At 33.3% G+C, this 22,565-nt stretch overlaps 1 protein-coding gene across 5 annotated transcripts in view; it reads left to right on the top strand.

Annotated features, from left to right (window-relative positions):
* Positions 1 to 22,565, top strand: part of SH3GLB1 (SH3 domain containing GRB2 like, endophilin B1) — a 35,279-nt gene that overhangs the window by 2,953 nt on the left and 9,761 nt on the right. The window contains exons 2-7 of one of the 5 annotated variants that reach the window (XM_007107219.4): positions 6,040 to 6,181; positions 8,893 to 9,021; positions 11,171 to 11,304; positions 14,079 to 14,171; positions 17,694 to 17,780; positions 19,641 to 19,664. In XM_007107219.4, the coding sequence (XP_007107281.1) occupies positions 6,040 to 6,181; positions 8,893 to 9,021; positions 11,171 to 11,304; positions 14,079 to 14,171; positions 17,694 to 17,780; positions 19,641 to 19,664 (609 nt within the window). The remainder of the gene's footprint in view (positions 1 to 6,039; positions 6,182 to 8,892; positions 9,022 to 11,170; positions 11,305 to 14,078; positions 14,172 to 17,693; positions 17,781 to 19,640; positions 19,665 to 22,565) is intronic. The other 4 variants (XM_007107220.4, XM_028489194.2, XM_028489193.2 and 1 more) reach the window with 4 other exon arrangements.

The raw sequence follows: 22,565 nt of genomic DNA, 5'->3' as shown, positions 1-22,565 counted from the left end.
GCTCTGCGACATGTGGGATCTTCCCGGACCAGAGCTCGAACCCATGTCCCCTGCACTGGCAGGCGGATTCTTAACCACTGTGCCACCAGGGAAGTCCCCACAATTCTTTGAAATAAAATATGTAAGGAAAAAAGGATGGTTCCAAAATGTAATGTGAAATTTGGAATGCTGTGTGGTAATATTCAACAGAACACCGCTTTCTCATTTCTGTATTTAATTGATAACTGAGTTCCTACTCTAAATTGAGTTGACATCAGTGTAGTGCCAAAGTGCCAAGTTTCATGCTAAGAATAGTGTAAGAGCTATGCCCGTTACTCATTATAAGCAATAAAAACAGTAGGAATGGAATTTAGCTTTGATATTTCTAAATAATTCTATTCAAATCAGATTATACCTTAAGGAATAGGCCATTCTCTGGTTAGACAGCTGCTATACATTTTTTCATTTTCCCTGGGGGCGCAGTGGTTGAGAGTCTGCCTGCCGATGCAGGGGACACGGGTTCGTGCCCCGGTCCGGGAGGATCCCACATGTCGCGGAGCGGCTGGGCCCGTGAGCCATGGCCGCTGAGCCTGCGCGTCCGGAGACTGTGCTCCGCGGAGGCCCGCGTACCACAAAAAAAAAAAAAAAAATTAAACATGTTCCCTGTTTTTAAAAAAAGTAAAATCAAACTAATAAATCATATAAATGGGCCCCATTACTCCACTCTCACTCTTCTAAAATGTGTTTATATACCTCGGTACTTTAAAAAGACTATTAAGGTAAAATGTATAAATGAAAGGAGTATTCATTCCCTAACAGTCCATTTGGGTGTTTTTGTTGTTTGTGATGCCTTCAGTAGAACACAAAAGGATCAGGTAGTATATCCTTGATAAATTGTTGACTTTATTTAAAAACCATTCAAATCCTACCTTTTCAGTCCAGATTCCTTAATTGAGAATTAAATACTCCCAGCCTTGTCTTTTCTCTCACTCATGTATAAATACTGTATTCCTATCAAATTATTTTTTTAATTTCAAAAATATCTTGTACTTTTCTAACTAGATTTTTGTTCATACAGTTAAACTCATCTTGAATGCTCTCTGCTCCCTTTCTGTGGTGTTTCCTTACCTCAAGATATAACTTCAAGTCCATCTCAGACCACAGAATCTTGACGTGAATTCCTGTGTCATTTTTCAATTTTGTATGGTCATGTGGCATTTTTCTTGTAATGAATTATTATGTAAGGTCTCTTAGAACTCTGAAATTCTGTCCCTCTGTGGCTTTTGCATCATTAATAAGATTGTATGTCTAAAGGAATCAACTCTTTTCTTTTTTAATAAATTTATTATTTATTTATTTATTTTTGGCTGCGTTGGGTCTTTGTTGCTGCGCGCGGGCTTCCTCTAGTTGCGGCGAGTGGGAGCTATTCTTCCTTGCGGTCCGCGTGCTTCTCACTGCGGTGGCTTCTCTTGTTGTGGAGCACGGGCTCTAGGCACGCGGGCTTCAGTAGTTGTGGCCTGTGGGCTCTAGAGCACAGGCTCAGAAGTTGTGGAGCACAGCTTAGTTGCTACGAGACATGTGAGATCTTCCCGGACCAGGGCTCGAACCCATGTCCCCTGCATTGGCAGGCAGATTCTCTACCACTGTGCCACCAGGGAAGTCCCCAACTATTTCTTATTCCCCTCTCACAATATCCAATATGGTTTTCTGTTTGTTTTTTGTTTTAATTTTTATGTCATTTTAGCCAAGAAAGTAGTATCCGTATGCAAAGTTTACTCTTTGAATTATTTAGCATGTTAAATAATTATTTTTATTAGTATTTTTCTAACATTATATCTGCTGACCTTGAAGTTGATTAATGCTAGTCTGAAACAAACTCATTAATTGAACCTATATTTATTGAGTACCTCCTAGGTGCTTGGTATTGAAGGATACAAAACTGAATGAGAGCCAGTTGCTGCCCTCAAGGACTTCATAATCTACTCTCAATTTATCATAATTAAATATTCTTCGTAGTAAATATCCATTTTGTGAATTACTGTTCTTCATTTGATAAATCTTTCAAGTGGGCGCATTTTTAATTCAGAACTGATATTGAAGCAGAACTTTGCTCACCATTGTTAAAATGATATATACTCTCTAAAAAAATATTTTCAAACTAAATTACTAAGGGAAGGGGGTTCATTTTAATTTTCTAACATTTTCTTTGAACTGACTACTAAAGTTACACTATGAACTTCATGAACACCAGCTATTTTCTGAGGGGGAAGAGGTCTTTAAACTTTACTTGCAAGTTTGGCCTTTATTTCCCATTTAATTTAGCAAGCACAATAGTGTATCTAAGCTGGAGATGTAAAGATGAATTATGATGCTGGCCTCCACCAGTTCCTGTCAGATCCGGTCTGGATGCAATTCCACTCTCTCAGGTCCTCCTGAAATTCCATTTCTTTTATAGAATTTAAATTGCAGTAACTTCATGTCTCTAAAATTCTAAAAAATATATCCCATTCAAAGGCCATACATTTTCTCATTCTGTAAAAACTCTTCATGTTTAGTGTTACCCAAAACTGTGTTCACATCCTTTGGTGCTGTTGGCATTAATTTAGTAAACAACTAGATAGAACATGTTTTGTTAACCTGATCTTAAAATAATTGTGTATGAGCTTAGAACAGTAGTTCTCAGTCTTAGCTACACTTAAAATTACCCAAAGAATCTTTACAGCCTGCACCTCAGTCCAGTTAAATTAGAATACTTGGAATTGGATTCAGCATCAGTATTTTTGAAAGCTCCCCCAATTCCAAAGAGCAGCCAAAATTGAGAACCAGTTGAGGAGAATCTACTTTACAGTTTACTAATATATTCAGAGTTTGTGTTATACATTTGCCCCCAAGAAGTTTAGAATACGTTTAAACTATTACTTTACCCAGTCAAAGAATTGATGGTTAGAGTTTATATTAAATAGATGTCTTTGATCACACAGACTTTTTACTTGTAATCCTTTATTCTCTCTAGTAAATCAGGACATGGAATCCAGGCTTCTTATTTCATACTGTAGCCTACATGTCTATCCTGTAGTAAAGGAAGGATTGCAGTGCCTGGCATAATGTGACTGACTCAAAGACAATCTTTTTCTTAAAGCAATGTTTAGAGAAAATATATAAAGAGTGGATTAACCTTTGTTTTCTCAGATCATTTTACTGGGTTACTAATGAAATATTATGAAAGAATAGTACATCAAATTATACTTTAGAGAACATTGGGTTTGGATTTCTATGACTTTTTTGCATTCTGGCATTCATTGTAGCTTGTTTTCCCGGAAGTTTTTAATTATCAAATGGTAGTGCTATACATGCATTAAAAAATACATGCTTAAAATCAAACGTAGTTTATAATGAACAACTATCAGCACTAATTGACTACAAAGTCAGTAATGATTTTGGACTTAAAGATGTTGAAATCTGGGCTTCCCTGGTGACGCAGTGGTTGAGAATCCACCTGCCGATGCAGGGGACACAGGTTCGTGCCCTGGTCCTGGAAGATCCCACATGCCACAGAGCGGCTGGGCCCGTGAGCCATGGCCACTGAGCCTGTGCGTCCGGAGCCTGTGCTCCGCAATGGGAGAGGCCACAGCAGTGAGAGGCCCGCGTACCCCCCCGCAAAAAAAAAAAAAAGTTGAAGACTAAAATTTTTAGGGTAAAATTTAAATTTTTTGACAATTAGGAAAGGGGTCTTTGTTTTAAAGGAAGAATAAGTCTTTTGTCCTTCTGACAAAGATATCATCATAATTTTATGTTTGTGTTTAAGCCATATTGTTAAGATCATAAAATCCTTGAGGGCAAGGACCATGTCATATGCTAAATATATATCTCACATACAGTTGAAGAAAAAGTATGTATTCTCCACAAATATCTTTGATTAATAATTCTCCTTATTTAGTTGATATGACAAGGTGTTTTTGAGTACATGATACAAAATGCACAGCAACTGTTTTTCACTCTCAGAAAATGCAAGTAAACGTCAGAGTTTATTACTGGTACTTAAATAAATTGCTCATGTGGTTCTTCCTACAGAACTGCTATTTTCTGAACAGGCTTTCTATAATCAGACTATCTCACTCATACTTAAGGGTTCCGTAAATTCACTCAGTTAATCATTCAGTCACTGGATCAAGAAACAATAGGACCATCTGTGTTGGTCCTCTGTCCACCATCTTTTTATCTTTATATCCTTATTGTCAAATTACTTGTTTGTTGTCTGTCTTCTCCATTAATATGTAAGCTTCCTTAGAGTAGAAACCTTGTCTGTTTTTGGCTTCTGAAATCCATGTGCTTAGAATAATGCCTAGCATGTATATAGGTGCTTAATAAATATTTGTTGAAGGAATGAATGGAATGAACAAACAAAATAGATATACTTGCTTACTAAGGAGCTAAGTGGAGAATTTTTCTCTACTGGTAGATCATCCTTTATAGATGATGTTCACTTGGTTGAACTACTCGTTGCATTATCTGGGAAATAATCTATTTAACCAAGGGAGGTAGACTTGGAACCTGTAAAATTCTAATGTATACCTTTGGCAGGTCTACAGCTTAGAATCTTCAGGGATCTGTAAAGAATATCAGCATTCTCTCTTAAGAATTAGATTGCATAGTTACCCAGCTGACCTTGGGGTCAGAGTTTTGATCTTTTTCCCAATGCCTCTTCTATCCTTGGTTACAGTACACTGCAAGTTTACAGGCTTAGGCAATAGCTTTGGAACTACTATTCTCAGTTCCACCTATTGGGTCAGGGTTTGGCTACAGGCCAGTCTTTAAAAGACCTCTAAAGCTTTACAAAAGCTATTGAAGCTATTTCTAGGCCTTGAATAAAACCTTTAGTGGGGGTGTACCAGAAGTGTAAGAAAAACATTCTAAAAGCTAAAAGTGCTAACTGATAATCAATTAAAAGTATTAGACCAAGAAGGATGCTGAAAGAAACAGATAATAAAATTCAGAAAAATGGAGCTGCAGAAGATATTTTAAAGGTGAACATTCTATTTTGTTATCCAGAAATGAGTCATGACTAATGAGTATAGAATTAGTGCTAGTGATATACCTGTGTTATGATGGGAAACCACATATTATAGAGGGAAATTATGCATGATAAACAGCCTGAGTCATTGCTTCTAGTATTTAATTAAAAGTGTCCAGAAGCCTCTATAAAATCTACCCAGAAATACTTTTACCTCTTTGTTATTGTATGGGCAATGCTGCCTTTCCTCAAAAACCACTAAGGATAATAAAAACTGATATGTTGTGAGTATATTTAACTACATTTTATGATCTTTAAAAGATGCCTCAGTAGTATGAATAGGATATGTTCCAAAAGTTAGTCCATAAATCAATTGCTGGAACATATTTTGAAGAAACAACTTAAATGATAATTTCCCAGAACATCCCATAAAAGCCTATCTAACTAGGTGTGATTAAAGTGCCAATGATACAAAGACACATTAAACATAAATAGCCCTTTTTAAATTCAAAATAATAATTATCAGGCACTGAACAATGTGATTTACATACATACCCTTACTTAATTCTTAAAACACCGTAATATATGTATTGTCTCTCTTTTGCGATGGAAGATACCTAAGGAAAAAATATTCAAAAGCTTGCTCAAGTCACACAGTTAGCAGTGCAGTCAGGATTTGAATTCAGATCCAGCTGGCTCAAAACTTGTATTCCTTACCACTATGTTATCCTACCTTTATAATGTAAGAAATATTTATATACTTTATATACAGGACAGTATGCTAGATTTTCTGTAGCATTCACACCATTTCAGCAGAACTAAGGATATGTATTAACTATGGGATAGGATTATCCTAAGTGCCACAAAAGAGCTATGGATAAATTACCAGAGGGGCAAAAAGGAGCATTCATATACAACAGTTTACAGACAATTATTTGTATGCCCGGGATTGTTTGGATTTGAGTTTTCTTTTTAATTATTGATAAAGATTCCTAAAATGTATTTGGGGTATATTTAACTTTTTTTTTTAACTGTATAATCAATAACAGTTCACAGAAGAAAAGCTTGGCCAGGCAGAGAAGACAGAATTGGATGCTCACTTAGAGAACCTCCTTAGCAAAGCTGAATGTACCAAAATATGGACAGAAAAAATAATGAAACAAACTGAAGTATTATTGCAGCCAAATCCAAGTAAGAAATTTTTTATCTTTTGTCTCCATTATTGACTAATCTTATTAAAAGGTACTGTTAATAGGTTTTTTTAATGCTTTTTAAAAAAAGTTTTAATGCCTCTTGGAAAACATTTTTTGGTTATGGCTTTGGGGTCTATAATTATTTTGTGTGTGTGCTTTTGGTGAAGAAGAGAGTGATAAACACTTCATTGTATACCCTCTAACAAATTGACAAGTAACATTTTTCAGGCCTCTGTAGAATCCTTTTGAAAACTCAATTTCAGGCAAGGAGTTTGAATTTTAAGAGTTACGAAAGCCTGTGTAGATAAATTAATCTTCCTTTCTCATCCAGGGGAGAATTGTCCCTAGTAATTAAGGAAAAATTATGTAGAAACTTAAGTAGTTACCAACTATTTATGTTTATGTTAAGTTTTACATTTTTACATAAATTATTCCGTTTGATTTTCAGACAACACCATAAAGCTTTTCAGATCACCTAAGTCAATAACATCGGTGCATAATAATTGTTTTAATTGAAACTCACAAGTTAGCATTTTGTTCAGTGTAGCATAGCTAATTAGAAGTGGAACTTGAACTGGAACCATGTGTAACAAAAGCAACAATAACAATTCCTGCTTTCCTTCCCCTTTTCCCCAGTGTTATTGTGACCATGTTGTGAAATGCCATAAACTTACTTTAAAGTAAGTTACTAACTTAAAGTTCCAAGCGTTAAATTTTGTTGCTATTATGTAAACCTCAAGCACTATACAAATATTAGTAATACTGTGTCATTTTAGTTAAATTGTGGTGACTTTAAAATAGTCCTTTTATACTTTGAGTGAGGCCTGTTGTCTTTGGATACTATGTGTTATTTCTTATTCATTTAAGGCTACTTAAATAATATACCATGGCACCTAAAAAAAAAGAAAGAGAAAAGAAAGTAGTAGACGTTTTTCCTCTTGTTCCTTGCTCTATCCATAGTTCCTCAAATAATATAGTCTGTTCTACAGCATGTTTTTGTGATTGGCAAATAAGCTCACACTCAACTGGTAAACGGGAATGATGCCGGTAGAAGGGAGTTACAATGGCTCATATAATACAGTTTTACATTAGTGTTTTAAGTCTAAAGTAGTAACAGAATTTTTTGTGTGTTTTATTTATGCTCTCATTATAAAGTTACACAGATTTTGAGTAGTCAGACCCAGCCTTCTTTTTCCTGTAAGCCATGTTACTTTTAGTGCATGATTTTTCAGAACCTAGGATTTTTCAGAAATATACATTGTATTATAGCAGAATTGCCTGCATTTTTTGTTAAGATTTTATGATGACCTTTTAATGCCCTATTGAAATGAAACATTTATTTAAAATATACCAATTTTTTTTAACTGAATGAAATCAACATGGGATTCAACTTTAAACTTTTGACCAAATAGATAGATGGCAAAGATAAGAATCACTCTCACGGTCAGAAAATGAAGTTCTGCAATTTAGTTAATATCTTCTCAGTGGTTATATTTTGAACTGACTCATTTTGATTTTAACTAATTTAAAGGTTTTTAAATTCCTGCTTAAAAACTCTTTTGATGGTGCACCAGAGTCTACCACAAAAGCGAGTATTGTTCCAACAGCCTGTTTTATGTATTAAAATTAACACTTTTGCCAACTCCTGAAGTGTTTCTATTACTGGTTCAGCTTATTTTGAAAGTTTCAGTGTACTGTGTGACACTTCCGCTTGTGGAGGAGTTATGTGAGGTGCTTAGAAGGAACCTATTTAACTGAGATTCTTTTGGAATTGTAATTTTATGTTTAATCATTGTTTCTGAAAAGTCTGAAACTTTGACTTTTTTCTTATTTACCTCTGAAATATCTCACTGGTGGGCAGCAATGTAAAAATGTGAATTTCTTAAGTATTATAATCAAGTGTTTATTCAGATCTTACAGATGTTTTTTCCTCTTCATTTATGCTAATTCCTATTATTGCTTTTAACCTTTTATATTTTAAACTTATTTTTTTATAACATCTTTATTGGAGTATAATTGCTTTACAATGGTGTGTTAGTTTCTTCTTTACAACAAAGTTAAACTTATTTTTAATGGTGAAATCTTTTGAGCGCTCAGATATTTATATACTTTAAACATGATTAAATAAAATTAAGCCAAGGAATCATATTGCTGATCTCTGTAGACTATTCCAAATCTGCTTGTTCCATTCCTTAAACTCCCAATATTTAGCTTCTAAGAGGGAGATTGAGCATATGAGCAAACTAAAGCAAAATAATAGTGGCAGAAGTATGTGACTATTTGGTTTTTCTAGGTACCTTATATCCGTATTTTTATAGCTGGAAATCCCTGATTTTAAAATTGTGTACGTATATTCAAAGTTAAAAGTTAGACAGTATATGAATGGGGCAAAGGCAACTTCACTAGATATTAAAGGAATACCAACCCTTTCTGGAACGTAAAATCCTATAAAATACTCATAATAGTTTTACTTTATTTTAAATATTTTTGTGCCAAAATATTTTATCAGATTTTTAAAATATAAGTTTCTTAGAGTTATGTAATACTCTTAACATGCAAATGAAAAATTATATATTAAGATATATACTTGAAAGCATACTAATTTCATGTTTATTTTACAAGGTGATAAATGGCTAGTAGGGGAACAAAACAATCTTTCAAATAGCTTAGCTTTTTGAAATCATTGGTAATTTTAAACCTTTTTCCTAGATGCCAGGATAGAAGAATTTGTTTATGAGAAACTGGATAGAAAAGCTCCAAGTCGTATAAACAACCCAGAACTTTTGGGACAATATATGATTGATGCAGGGACTGAGTTTGGCCCTGGAACAGCTTATGGTAAGTGAAAGGCAAAAGGTCCAATAAGAGATATCTTTACTCCTAGATTTTTACTTAGAGACATCATTAACATTTACCTAATATTAGTAGAATCAATTTTAACTTCAAATTTTTTGTCTTAAAATTTTGGATGAAGTGACAAATGTAGGTGACCACTAAATATATACAGTGTAACTTAGTATTTAATATATTTAAGCATATATTCTGAGAAGTCACATCTTTTTAGGTCTAAATAGGTATTCCCATTGAATCTTACAGCACCTCTGTTGTACTTCTTGTGATATATTGCAGTCTCTGTTTATATATGTCTCCTCTAGTTGATTTTTCTTTTTTAAGCTTTCTTAAGGATTTATTTCTATAATAAAGTACCTGGCACATACTAAGTATTTGAACTAGTGCTTTCGTTACCCAAGTAATGTCAGTACTACAAAAATGTTAACAATGGTTATTTCTCAATGTTTGGATGACATTTTATTTCTATTTTCCTCATATGCTTTAAATTTTCTATTATGTTTCACAGTTATGCCAGCTTTTTTTAGTTACTGTAGTGACTTTTTTAATGTATAACTTTGAAGCTCAGTTATATATCATTACCCCTCAAATCTAATTTTCTCAGAACATAAGATTATTTCAGATTTCTATAGCTTTTTTCCTGTTATTCATGGCTAATAATTCTTTTTATTAAGAATTCTGCAAGAAATTTTTCCTTATTTGGATATGAAATGATAGGTAAATTAAGTGATTTTCTACGTATATTGTCCTGATTTATGAAATAGCACATAAATTCTGTGACTAAATTAACTTAGTTTTAGTAGTATTTATGTCAAATGGAAATAACCTAAGTACTGTGTAATGAATGTTATTAATCCATTAACTGGCTTATAGCTGTACAACTTTGAAACTATTGTGTTCTTCAAAATATAATTCTTTCAGAAGTCTGAAAATGCTTAAAATTTCTATAGTTTTACTTCTAAATTTTAACTATAAATTTTATAAAAACTTCATATATCAATCAGAGTTGTTATTGCCTTCTTGTGCCAGACTCAGTTAGATGCTGGGGTCATAAAGGTACATGAAAACCCAGCCCTTTCCTTCACCAAGCTGAAGACCTAGTGGAGCGTGAACATTCAAAAAGCTTCTAAATATTTTCCTTTTTAACCTGCTTAATCTGTTTGCACTTCTAATAATTCCATTGAATGTACCCTGATTATTGGAATTGGGCTTTGTGAATCTATTTATTAGTAATTGATAATAGTATTAGTAATAGATGATTAGTATTAGTAATAAATTAGTATTAGTAATTGAATATTTCAGGAATTGGGCTAAGCACTGTACAATATATGTATTGGTAAATCCTCACTTATATCCTACTTGTAAATTCTATTATCTCTGTGTAAAGACAGGGAAACTGAGTCTTAAGAGAGGTTACATAGTTCATCCACAGCTAGTAATTCAAATGTAGATCTGTATCCAGAAATTGAGCTCTTAATTATGTTATATTATTACCTTCCTTATCAATCAGATCTAATTTTATCTGAGCATGAAGGAATTAAGATCCACAGAACTAAAGCTTATTAGAGGTAGAACTGGAAGTAGAACCAATCTTGTGGTTCTCTTTCTTTTTCTCTATTTTCTACTGAATTTGTCCTATTTAAATATTAGGGTATATATGTGCTGCAAAACATAGGTTTTTTTTTTTAACTTAAGATACAAATATATACTCTTATTTATAGACATGAGATAAGTGCATAAATACAGAAACGGAAGAATTTTGACTTGATCTACTTATTAAAATATTTTAAGAATTATACTTTTATAAATATATCTACACTATTTGAGGTGTGACCATAAGTGTTTTTTAGTGTATCTGTCCTCTTTTGTCCCATTGGTAGAGTTGGTACAATTAACTATGATATGATAAGGAGCTCATCTTTGTCATTTTCATTTTGATATTTATAATCTTAAATTTACTTTCAAAATAAAACTACCTTAACTACAGTTAATTTTATTTGATTTTTACTTAAGTAAACAAGTAACAACTGACTTTAAGGCAGATCAAATTGCTGATTTATCTTAACATGATTTTCTGACATTACCAGACAATGGTAAAAAAAAAAAACAAAAAAAACCAAACTTTTTTCCTTTGCAGGTAATGCCCTTATTAAATGTGGAGAAACACAAAAACGAATTGGAACAGCAGACAGAGAGCTGATTCAAACATCAGCCTTAAATTTTCTCACTCCTTTAAGAAACTTTATAGAAGGAGATTACAAAACAATTGCTGTGAGTTGGAAAATGTTCATTTTTTTAGTAAAATAATTTAGGTATATACTTACAGTTTTTAATGAATAATTTGCCCTCTTAATGACTTTGTAGATGTAGCAGATTAGAAAAATTAAATAATCTAGTTAGATGCGTATTCCAACAGAACACAAAACTAACCAAAATAAAGGACTATTAATGACACGGACTCCACTTTTGTGTCCCTGTAGTGTTATTGAGGTGTCTTTACATCCATTCTTGTTCGTTAGCAGCACTAAAATCTATAGGGAAGTTCCTGGAATGATTATTAAAATATGGCACAATTTATCACCACAGTATAGCCATATAGCTGTTCATTTAAACTGGGAGCCAGAATCCCAATTACTGGAAGCTATATTTCTGGCTATTAGCCTTTCTGTCTTTTTGTATCCCTAGAAGTCTATTATCTTCTTTTCACACAGCTGTGTTTTATTGCTGAAATAAAGAAAAAAAAATCACTTCCCCAAACCTAATCTGTGAATCTATTATTTTTTTGGTTTAATTTGTTTTTTAAGTGATGGAGAGTGGAGTTCTAGGTGGATATCTTTTTCCTAAGATTTTTGCAAGACTGCTCTTTATTGTAAATACTACTTCAAACTTAATTTGAAGATTTCTTATTACAAAATATTATTGAAACTCAATATGTTTACAATGAATTTGTGAATAAAAAGTGTTTGACCTGAGACAAAGAAAAAACCACAAAGATGAAATACGATTGAAAAGATATTAGATTGTCAATAGGATGATATTTGATATATGAATTCTAAGAACTAATAAAGCAAACAGTGAATTCTTACAAACTTACCTGTTATAAAGAAGCTTGATGTTCCTATGAGGAATTCTAAGATATCGTACTAATTCTAAGATATCATACTAATGTTTGTTCATTATTCATTCTATAAATTTGAAATTCTGTTTTCGGAGTAATAGAGTTGCTTCTGGTGCTGTGGCACAGGATTTCAAGGAGCTTTGCCCTGGGCCCTCTACCTTCTTCACCATAGGCACTTCCTAGATTATCTGTTGAATAATTCTTTGTTGTGGGAGCTATACTGCATTATAAGATGTGTAGCAGGGCTTCCCTGGTGGCGCAGTGGTTGAGAGTCCGCCTGCCGATGCAGGGGACCTGGGTGAGTTGGAAAATGTTCATTTTTTTAGTAAAATAATTTAGGTATATACTTACAGTTTTTAATGAATAATTTGCCCTCTTAATGACTTTGTAGATGTAGCAGATTAGAAAAATTAAATAATCTAGTTAGATGCGTATTCCAACAGAACACAAAACTAACCAAAATAAAGGACTATTAATGACACGGACTCCACTTTTGTGTCCCTGTAGTGTTATTGAGGTGTCTTTACATCCATTCTTGTTCGTTAGCAGCACTAAAATCTATAGGGAAGTTCCTGGAATGATTATTAAAATATGGCACAATTTATCACCACAGTATAGCCATATAGCTGTTCATTTAAACTGGGAGCCAGAATCCCAATTACTGGAAGCTATATTTCTGGCTATTAGCCTTTCTGTCTTTTTGTATCCCTAGAAGTCTATTATCTTCTTTTCACACAGCTGTGTTTTATTGCTGAAATAAAGAAAAAAAAATCACTTCCCCAAACCTAATCTGTGAATCTATTATTTTTTTGGTTTAATTTGTTTTTTAAGTGATGGAGAGTGGAGTTCTAGGTGGATATCTTTTTCCTAAGATTTTTGCAAGACTGCTCTTTATTGTAAATACTACTTCAAACTTAATTTGAAGATTTCTTATTACAAAATATTATTGAAACTCAATATGTTTACAATGAATTTGTGAATAAAAAGTGTTTGACCTGAGACAAAGAAAAAACCACAAAGATGAAATACGATTGAAAAGATATTAGATTGTCAATAGGATGATATTTGATATATGAATTCTAAGAACTAATAAAGCAAACAGTGAATTCTTACAAACTTACCTGTTATAAAGAAGCTTGATGTTCCTATGAGGAATTCTAAGATATCGTACTAATTCTAAGATATCATACTAATGTTTGTTCATTATTCATTCTATAAATTTGAAATTCTGTTTTCGGAGTAATAGAGTTGCTTCTGGTGCTGTGGCACAGGATTTCAAGGAGCTTTGCCCTGGGCCCTCTACCTTCTTCACCATAGGCACTTCCTAGATTATCTGTTGAATAATTCTTTGTTGTGGGAGCTATACTGCATTATAAGATGTGTAGCAGGGCTTCCCTGGTGGCGCAGTGGTTGAGAGTCCGCCTGCCGATGCAGGGGACCTGGGTTTGTGCCCCGGTCCGGGAAGATCCCACATGCTGCGGAGCGAGCGGGTGGGCCTGTGAGCCATGGCCGCTGAGCCTGCGCATCCGGAGCCTGTGCTCCGCAACGGGAGAGGCCACAAAGATGTGTAGCAGCATCCCTGGCTTCTACCCAGTAGATGCTAGTAACATCCCTCCCCCAATTGTGACAACCAAGAATATATGTTCCCCGGAGGGGCAAAATCACAAAATATTAAAACTAATATTCCTTTTTTTCTACCATCACCTGCCATCTTTCCCAGATATCTAGAATGTCTCCATCATTTTTAAATTGGAAATAGTGAGAAAATTGAGTCAGATACCTGAATCGTCACTTTATAGCCAATTTTGTAATCATAGATCTTTATCAGATGATTCATGTATTTAATGGAGAATAATACCTTAAATGTGTATGCTCTTACTGGATTTTTAGCATCATTAGGCTTTTTTTTTCTTTCCTATATTTATAGAAAGAAAGGAAACTATTACAAAATAAGAGGCTGGATTTGGATGCTGCAAAAACCAGACTAAAAAAGGCAAAAGCTGCAGAAACTAGAGCATCAGTAAGTAGTGTTTTTTTTAATAGAACAATATTTTAGGTTAATAACTTTAAGACTTGTAAAAGATTTCACTCATATAACATGCAAGCTGTAATCTATCATTAAGGCTAGAATATCACTTTAGAGTATTGTTTTTGTGTTTTTAAACAAACTTTTCAGAACTTAATACATTCAAATCAGTGAAAAGTAGTCATGTCAAGAGGCAATATTCTTACTTTAGTGATACACATGTTGCGAAAAAACAAAAATTATAAGAGCTCCTAAAGCTGTGTCATATTTTTTGAATAACCTCAGTGGTGATGGAAAATAAGTCTTCTGGAGATAGATTTATTATATTTGAAATAGAAAAACAGATAGTAATTAAGATAAGAATGAATCAAGTTTGAGAATGCTTATGTGTAGCTTAAAAATTAGATGTGACTCCCTTTCCACATGGGACTCAAACTGACCGAAGGAGTTGTCACCAAGAATAGTTGCAAAACTATTCAGACAGCGGCAACATGGAGTCCCAGGTGGCTGTTTTGAAGGGGAGGAAACCTGTATGGATAAATAAGTTCTGGTATATTTTTCATAAAAATCAATCTCAGAGTAGTCTTTTAAGACTAAGTGGGTATATATTAAATATAGTAGTTCAATGATTTTATATATATGTATATGTGAGGATATATATATAACTTAATAACTTTAAAGATTTTATTTATAAGCTTCTGATTTAATCTAGTATTTATATAGTTTATGTCTCTTTTCCAAAGTTTGAAGAGATTAATCAGACTTGAATTGGAGCACCTTTAAGATAGTACAATATAAACAAGTATGAATTTATTAGATGAAGCTAACAAGTTCATTCTTAACTTGAGCTAAGGGATGTGTTGTGTTAAGAGACATGACATTCCCACTGCCTTCTGTTCCCAACTCACTACCACTACTGTCGTCAAGAATCATTGCCTTAGGAGCATATTACCACAGTGCTGGTAGAAGTCTATTGTGGCTCTCTTGTTTGGGGAAAGAAAAGGTTGAGGCTTGGTTTAGAGTGAAATTTAAAACTGGTAACTTGATGTTGGACAGTGATGTCTTATGAGATTACCCAACACCTTATATGAGCAGAATAAATTATTTTCTTCTAGACAGTTCTCCTTTTGGAGATTCTGTATTAGCAACTGCTGGAGAAGAGCTATCTTTGAAAAGACATTAATTTCAAAATCACTGGCTAGTTCACCTCAGAATTTATGATGACATCATCATAAAGAACAGCCTAACTTCCCTAAACAAGCTTTTTGCAGAATTAGAACTTTACAGATGAATACCATAGATGGCAAGAGACTCTAAATTAGGATATTAATTTCTAAGTTGCTAACAATAAACTTATATAGTAAAATATGAGTTGGTTTTTAAGATACAAATTTCATAATCAGAAAAAATGTTAAATAAGGATCATTTGGAAATAAATGTTAGAACAGAATATCTTTATTTGAAATGTCTATATGTGCCCAGTGATTATGGAATAAGAATACAAAACTTTCTTTAACAAGCACTATTACAGAATAATGATAGTCTACTTTTTACTTGGAAAAATGCCAGAGAGTTCATAAATTTAACAGTATACCAGGTCCTATGATTATTCTAAATTATTTTACCACTGCTATTAAAATGTGTAGGAACCAATTATAATAGTAGACAAATTTTGAGAGATATTTCCTTTTGATATATCCAGAAAAGATGTTGACAGTTTTTCTGTGCTGTGTATTATTGAGGATAAAATTTTTTCCATGAGAATTTACATTTAAAAATAAAATATTATACAAATGAATTTTTCAACAATTGTGTTTGTACACAGCTTTTCTAGAATTTATGTATTGCATAAAACAAAATTTAACTGTAGCCAAATATTTAAAATATTAGTCTAGACAAAAATTCACATTTCCTGATTTTAGTTGTGTTCTTTCCCTCTAGATAACCAACTTGTTTTTCTTCAAACTTTATAGCAGTAAGTCTGAAATACTTTGGAAAGGAAAAGTCCTCTTAGTTTGTTATCACATAAAGCCTTGAGGCATGCCTATATTTTGTGATATTTTTTTTCTTTCTCTGTATTTCTCTTCCATTTACTTGAAGAATACAGAAAAATTGAAACCACTAGGAGTTTGTTTTTCCTTTTTTTTTTTCTTCTTTGACACATTTCCTGCTCCTAGTTGGTGGCTGAGGAGGTTACTGTAACCTCAGACTTTTCTTTGATTTTACTTCTTTGTAAATTTCCTCGGATTGTTTTGTGACTAGTTGTTCCTCTGTAAGTAAGATTTGCGACCTGTGCATGTCAGCACTTTTTAAAAAATTTGTTTACTAGTTTCTTGTGACCTGTTTTTATTTACTGAATTTACTGAATTTACTGATTTACTGAATGCTAATTTTGTACAAGGTGCTTTGCTGAGAAGGAGTTCATATATAAATAGTGCAAAATCTCTGCTGCCCTCAGTTTACAATCTGGTATAGTAGATTGAATTTTTTGGTGATTTTGCCATACCAGTAAAATATTTCTGCCTGTATTCAATATTGCTATTTTACTAATCTGTTTTATTAGTTAATGTGTTGAAGAATGGTAAAGCAACATCAGACATTTCTCAAAAATATACCAATTGAGCAGAAAAGAGAAAACCTCCCTGAATATTTTACGATGAACAAAAATACAGCTTTGAAAATAGTATAAAACTTACATCAGAGAAGCAAAAACAAATATAACATCTGCATTTAATTATAAGGCACTGACATTTGTTAACCTAACTTAGTCTATGTAAACTTTAAAAAAAATCATTTTAGAGTGTTGTTAATGGGAAGAAACAAATCATCTGGTTTCAAAGCTCTCTGATATCGAGAGGTTTAGACATCTGTTACTTTTGAGTATCCAAACATGATGGAAAATACATTTTCAAGTAACAGAACAGGTATGTCCCTCTGCCCACTTAAGCATTTCCACAGCAGTCTACATCTTTAATCTGCAAACTGAGTGAATTTATAGCACCATCATATAACCTTAACTTAAATGTACATATATTAGAATTTAAAGTTTATTAAAATACAAGGATTGACATGCCTTTCATATATTTCTTCAGGGTATGCTAAGACCTGTGAGGCTGATTGAAAGAGAACATGGTTGAAGGCATCATACATTAATAAAAATAGAAATGATCTTTGAATAGGGAAATTGTGGGTAGGCAGAATGGCTTTCATAGGTGAAAATTTAATAAAAATTTAGGAAATTGTGGCAGTTTTTAAGGTGATGCATTTTCCCTGAATAATTCTAATTTAAAATCAAGCATCAACCATGTTTTTTATCTTTGAAAATTGAATCTTTTGAAAAAATTGAACAGGTACCATTATATGAAATTCCGTAGCTGGATTTTTTTTTTTTTTAAGTAGAAGACCATTTTATCGGTTCTTAATACTTGTTTGTGTGTTCTTTAGTGTGCAGAAGTAACTTGTTTTACTGTGTTCATTGGTATAATGTGTTCTTTGTCTCTTACCTATGCACTTAAGCAACTAAACTCAGCACGCCTTGAAGGAGATAACATTATGGTAAATTTCTCTTACATGCTCAACTTCCTGCATGTAAAATGGCTGAAGGTTTGTTGGCCTACCGTGTTTTCTACATCTTGAATAAAGTGCCTTCTCTTGCTATTATCTACATGTAAAGTCTAAAGTAGTTGAAGCCATGCATTCATTAGTCTAACAAAAAATACAGAGAATACTAGCTGAAGAAATATTGGAACTTGAAGAAAAGAAATTGTGTTCTAATTGCCCAATTCAGCTGTGCCAAATAAAGATTTTAGAGTCTGAATTTATACATAAATATTTACATGTATTTATACTACACATAAATATATAGTGCCTTTTTTTTTTTTTTTTTTTTATGGTATGCGGGCCTCCCTCTGCTGTGGCCTCTCCCGTTGCGGAGCACAGGCTCAGCGGCCATGGCCCACGGGCCCAGCCGCTCCGCGGCATGTGGGATCCTCCCAGACCGGGGCGCGAACCCGGTTCCCCTGCATTGGCAGGCGGACGCGCAACCACTGCACCACCTGGGAAGCCCTATAGTGCCTTTTATACATAATAAAAGATGTTAATTTAGCTGGCACTTCATATTTTCACTGTTGGCAAAGAAAATTAACAAAATTTACTTAACTTAAAGAAATGTATAAGATATACAGATTTACTTTGCTTCACAGTACCTTCAGTGTTTACCTTAATTTTCACCCAAATTCAGCATAGAATTAATTTCTTCTGCAATTCCAGGCCAAGACAAACCCCAGTAGTTTAGGTATTTCTGTAGTGTTGAAGCCTGTCCAATGTTAATTCACTTAGGAGAGTTGCAGAATAGTGATAGCTTTGAATTGGAAATGAGAATTATTCTGTAATATCCTTTGTATATTATTGAGCTTGATTTGAGGAAATTTTTGAGATGTTAAGTGTTTTTAATTTTTTAACAAGATAGATATCTGAACATAGTCCCAAAATTCATAAATGTTAGCCAATAAAGATTTATAGATACAGTGTTTGCTATAATACTCCTGGGTGTATTACTGCCATAGAAGTAGCATAGACTCTGCCATATAAGTAATAAATAGTTGGCAGTTTTTATTTGTTAAATCAATTGACTACTTTTATTTCATTAGCACTGAACTAAAAGGAGGGGAAAAAAACGTGTAATTGAAAAGATTATTGTACAGAATATGTAAAATGCATTTGTTTTTTTAAACTACTATAATTATTGAAGCCCTGACTAAATTAGAGCTTTCCTTAGATAGCAAGAGAATGCATTCATTTATTTCCATTGTCCTGTCTGTATGTAGGTAAATGAGAATGTGAAACTGTTTCAGTCATTGGTAATTTAGCATATAAATCATATAATTTTTTTAATCTTAGGTAAAAATACCCTAAACGGTTAGCAAGACTTTGTTTCATTTATTAGGCATTTGTTTTACTACTTAGGTCATCTACTTATAGTACGATGTATTTAACTCTGGTAATTTTAAGTTCATTATATCTCAAGTTCATTGTGCCCCCCACCATGGCTAAATCAACATTTAGTGTCCATTTATCCTTGCTTTATTATAACTTACTAAAATTGCAGAATTTTGGACCTAAATGAGAAATTAGAAATCATATATACTCTAAACCTCTCATTTTACTGATGAGAATACTAGAACTGAGGCATTTAATATTCCCAGTTTTGGAAAACTGTTAAGTTATAGAATTAGTATAAGATTCAAACATCAATAGTATTGATACATATGAAGGCATACTTTCACAGTATATTAAGCTCTACTGATTTAATTATTACTGTGTTTAGTCTGTTAATGTGACTCTGGAAAAAGAGAGTATGCCATGTAAATTAAAATATTTACATTTTTCTATAGTAAGTTGTAGAAAATGTTAAATTCCTACTTTGATGCTCTGTATTTTTCTCTAATTTTTAATGCTGGCTAGATTTGGGCAGAGGAAGTGACAAAAGTAAGTAAATCATTAAACTACAGAATTATGAAACAAGAATTTAATTGTCATTCAGTAAATCTTTATTGGGCAACAACTATGGGGACAATCACAGTCTTTGTTACTGTATCTTATAAAGTCTGAAAATTATTATAGAAAGCTCACATCTGTTGGGCTAGTAGTAGTTCCACAGAGTAATAGAACAATGCTACAGAGATGTGGTTTGCACACACTCTAATAAATACTAGATAGCTGTTATATTAAGTGGTAATCCTTACAACGCCTTGTCAGAAGACAGTTTTTAAATACTTGGTTTATTCATATGATAATTATATAAAATATAGTTAACACAATGTCCTATATCTTCAGAGAAGTGAATATATATCATGTCACACAAATGAATTTTCAAGGTAACTGAAGCTTGTTCTCTACAACACCAAAGCTAATATTTCTGTCATTTTAGTTGAAAATATTTGTAAAAAATTAACAACAGGATAGCATATATTTAACTTCATTACAGTTAGAGTCATTATTATGAATATCTGTTATTGTACTGTGCAACAGTTGGATCCGTTGTTTTTGAAGTATGTTGTCTCCTCCCTCAATGTCAGACTGTCACTTTTAGAAGCTGTCCATATTACTGCTACTGCCAGTCTCTCTGCCTGTGCTACCATTTCTAATCTGTTCTTGGCTGGGAGAATAACTAAAGCAAGGAATAAGGAATAAAATTATGACTTTAGTGCAGATTTGTTTCAAGTGCTATTTGAGGTCTTCAGAAACATTTTTCATTTACTTCTCATGTTCAGAATCTGACCTTGAGTTGAGGACAGTGCTGGGGATTGAGGGCAGGTGTTAATTGGGCCCCTGAATATTAAGTAGTTTTACAAACTTCAACTTCTTATTTTCTGACTTTGTAGGATTGCTGACTATACACTCTTGTTTCATGCATAGGTTGTGGAGCATAACTTGGAAATCCAATGTGAAATTCTTGACTTATGCTCTCACCCCCCTTTGTGGAATCCATTCATCAACTTAGTTATGGTTACACCCTGGCCTCTGATTTCTTCCTGAATGTCTAGCGTGAAAAGGGGGCAGAATAACGTAGAAGAGAAAATAGGTTGATCAAGAAAGCCAGGGTCTCTTCCATTTTGGTTAGCATACAGATACACCAAAAAATTTCTGATTTGATTCTGCAGTCTCTACAGATTTGGGAAATAGTTGATATAATGGCAAGAAACTCATGAAACATTATTATGTTTGTATATGTGAAAAAAGCTTAAAATATATCAAAATGGATTTCTGGATATATTTTTCCTCTATTCTCACTTCTGTCATTTTTATAATTTAAAAATGTATAATTTAAAAACTGCATATTACTGGAATATTTTAAGATTTAAGCCCCTAGAAAAAGTAGGTAACATCGACCAAGATTGTCATAGCAAATGCCTGAGAAGCTTGACCAAAATTTCTGGCTTAAAATAAGTTGCCCAGTCCTGATAAAACAAACCAACACATTCTTGCCCTTTTTCCAGCTTACATCCTAAAAGAACTCTTCTTGCTTCTCTAACCCAAGCTATGCCCTAGATCATTTAGCGCAGTAACAGTAGTTCTAAGCAGTAGAAGATCTTTTGCCTAGAACTCTATGTCTTAATTGTAAAATTAAGTTGAGGAATGAGATCTTCTGGAGGACACAATAAAAACTCTTTAAATTCATTGTCTTTCTTTAAACCGTTTTTTTATCTCTCTTTCTAAAATGGATTATTTTCTTCCTAAGCAAATTAATTATGCTGAACCTAATTTCAGTTACCTCAGCCTCTCAGGTTAATTATTATGATCAATTACATGTGTCAGAAGTAGAGGTGGTTTGGGACATTAGACTCTGCCGCCATCCCAAACATACACTGAAACTTGTTCAAGAAACAAGATTTGTTTCCTTCCTGTCATTTACCTTTTCTAAATATAAAGTCTAGATTGTACAAAAGAATGACTTCCTAGGCTTTGTATTATGGTGCTTTTTTCACAGTTAAATAATTAAATTTTGCTCAAATATGGAAGACTGATCCTTTGTTCTTAATGAGATCATTTTATATTTTTAATTCAGTGTTTTTATTTTTTTTATAAATTTATTTTTTTAACATCTTTATTGGAGTATAATTGCTTTACAATGGTGTGTTAGTTTCTGCCTTATAACAGTGAATCAGCTATACATATACATATATCACCATATCTCCTCCATCTTGCATCTCCCTCCCACCCTCCCTATCCCACCCCTCTAGGTGGTCACAAAGCACCAAGCTAATCTCCCTGTGCTATGCAGCTGCTTCCCACTAGCTATCTATTTTACATTTGGTAGTGTATATATGTCTGTGCCACTCTCTCACTTTGTCCCTGCTTACCCTTGCCCCTTCCCTTGTCCTCAAGTCCATTCTCTACGTCTGCATCTTTATTCCTGTCCTGACCCTAGGTTCTTCAGAACCTTTTTTTTTTTTTTTTTTTTTTTTAGATTCCATATATATGTGTTAGCATACGGTATTTGTTTTTCTGTTTCTGACTTACTTCAGAAGTCACTCTGTAGGACAGTCTCTAGGTCCACCCACCTCACTACAAATAACTCAATTTCGTTTCTTTTTATGGCTGAGTAATATTCCATTGTATATATGTGCCATATCTTTATCCATTCATCTGTTGATGGACATTTAGGTTGATTCCATGTCCTGGATATTGTAAACAGTGCTGCAATGAACATTGTAGTACATGGCTCTTTTTGAATTATGGGTATATGCCCAGTAGTCGGGTTGCTGGGTCATATGGTAGTTCTATTTCTAGTTTTTTAAGGAACCTCCATAGTGTTCTCCATAGTGGCTGTATCAATTTAGATTCCCACCAACAGTGCAAGAGGGGAGGGTTCCCTTTTCTCCGCAC

This window comes from Physeter macrocephalus, chromosome 4, assembly GCF_002837175.3.
Source record: "Physeter macrocephalus isolate SW-GA chromosome 4, ASM283717v5, whole genome shotgun sequence".
In the NCBI taxonomy this organism is placed as follows: Eukaryota; Metazoa; Chordata; class Mammalia; order Artiodactyla; family Physeteridae; genus Physeter; species Physeter macrocephalus.
This window is presented reverse-complemented; position numbering and strand designations above follow the sequence as displayed.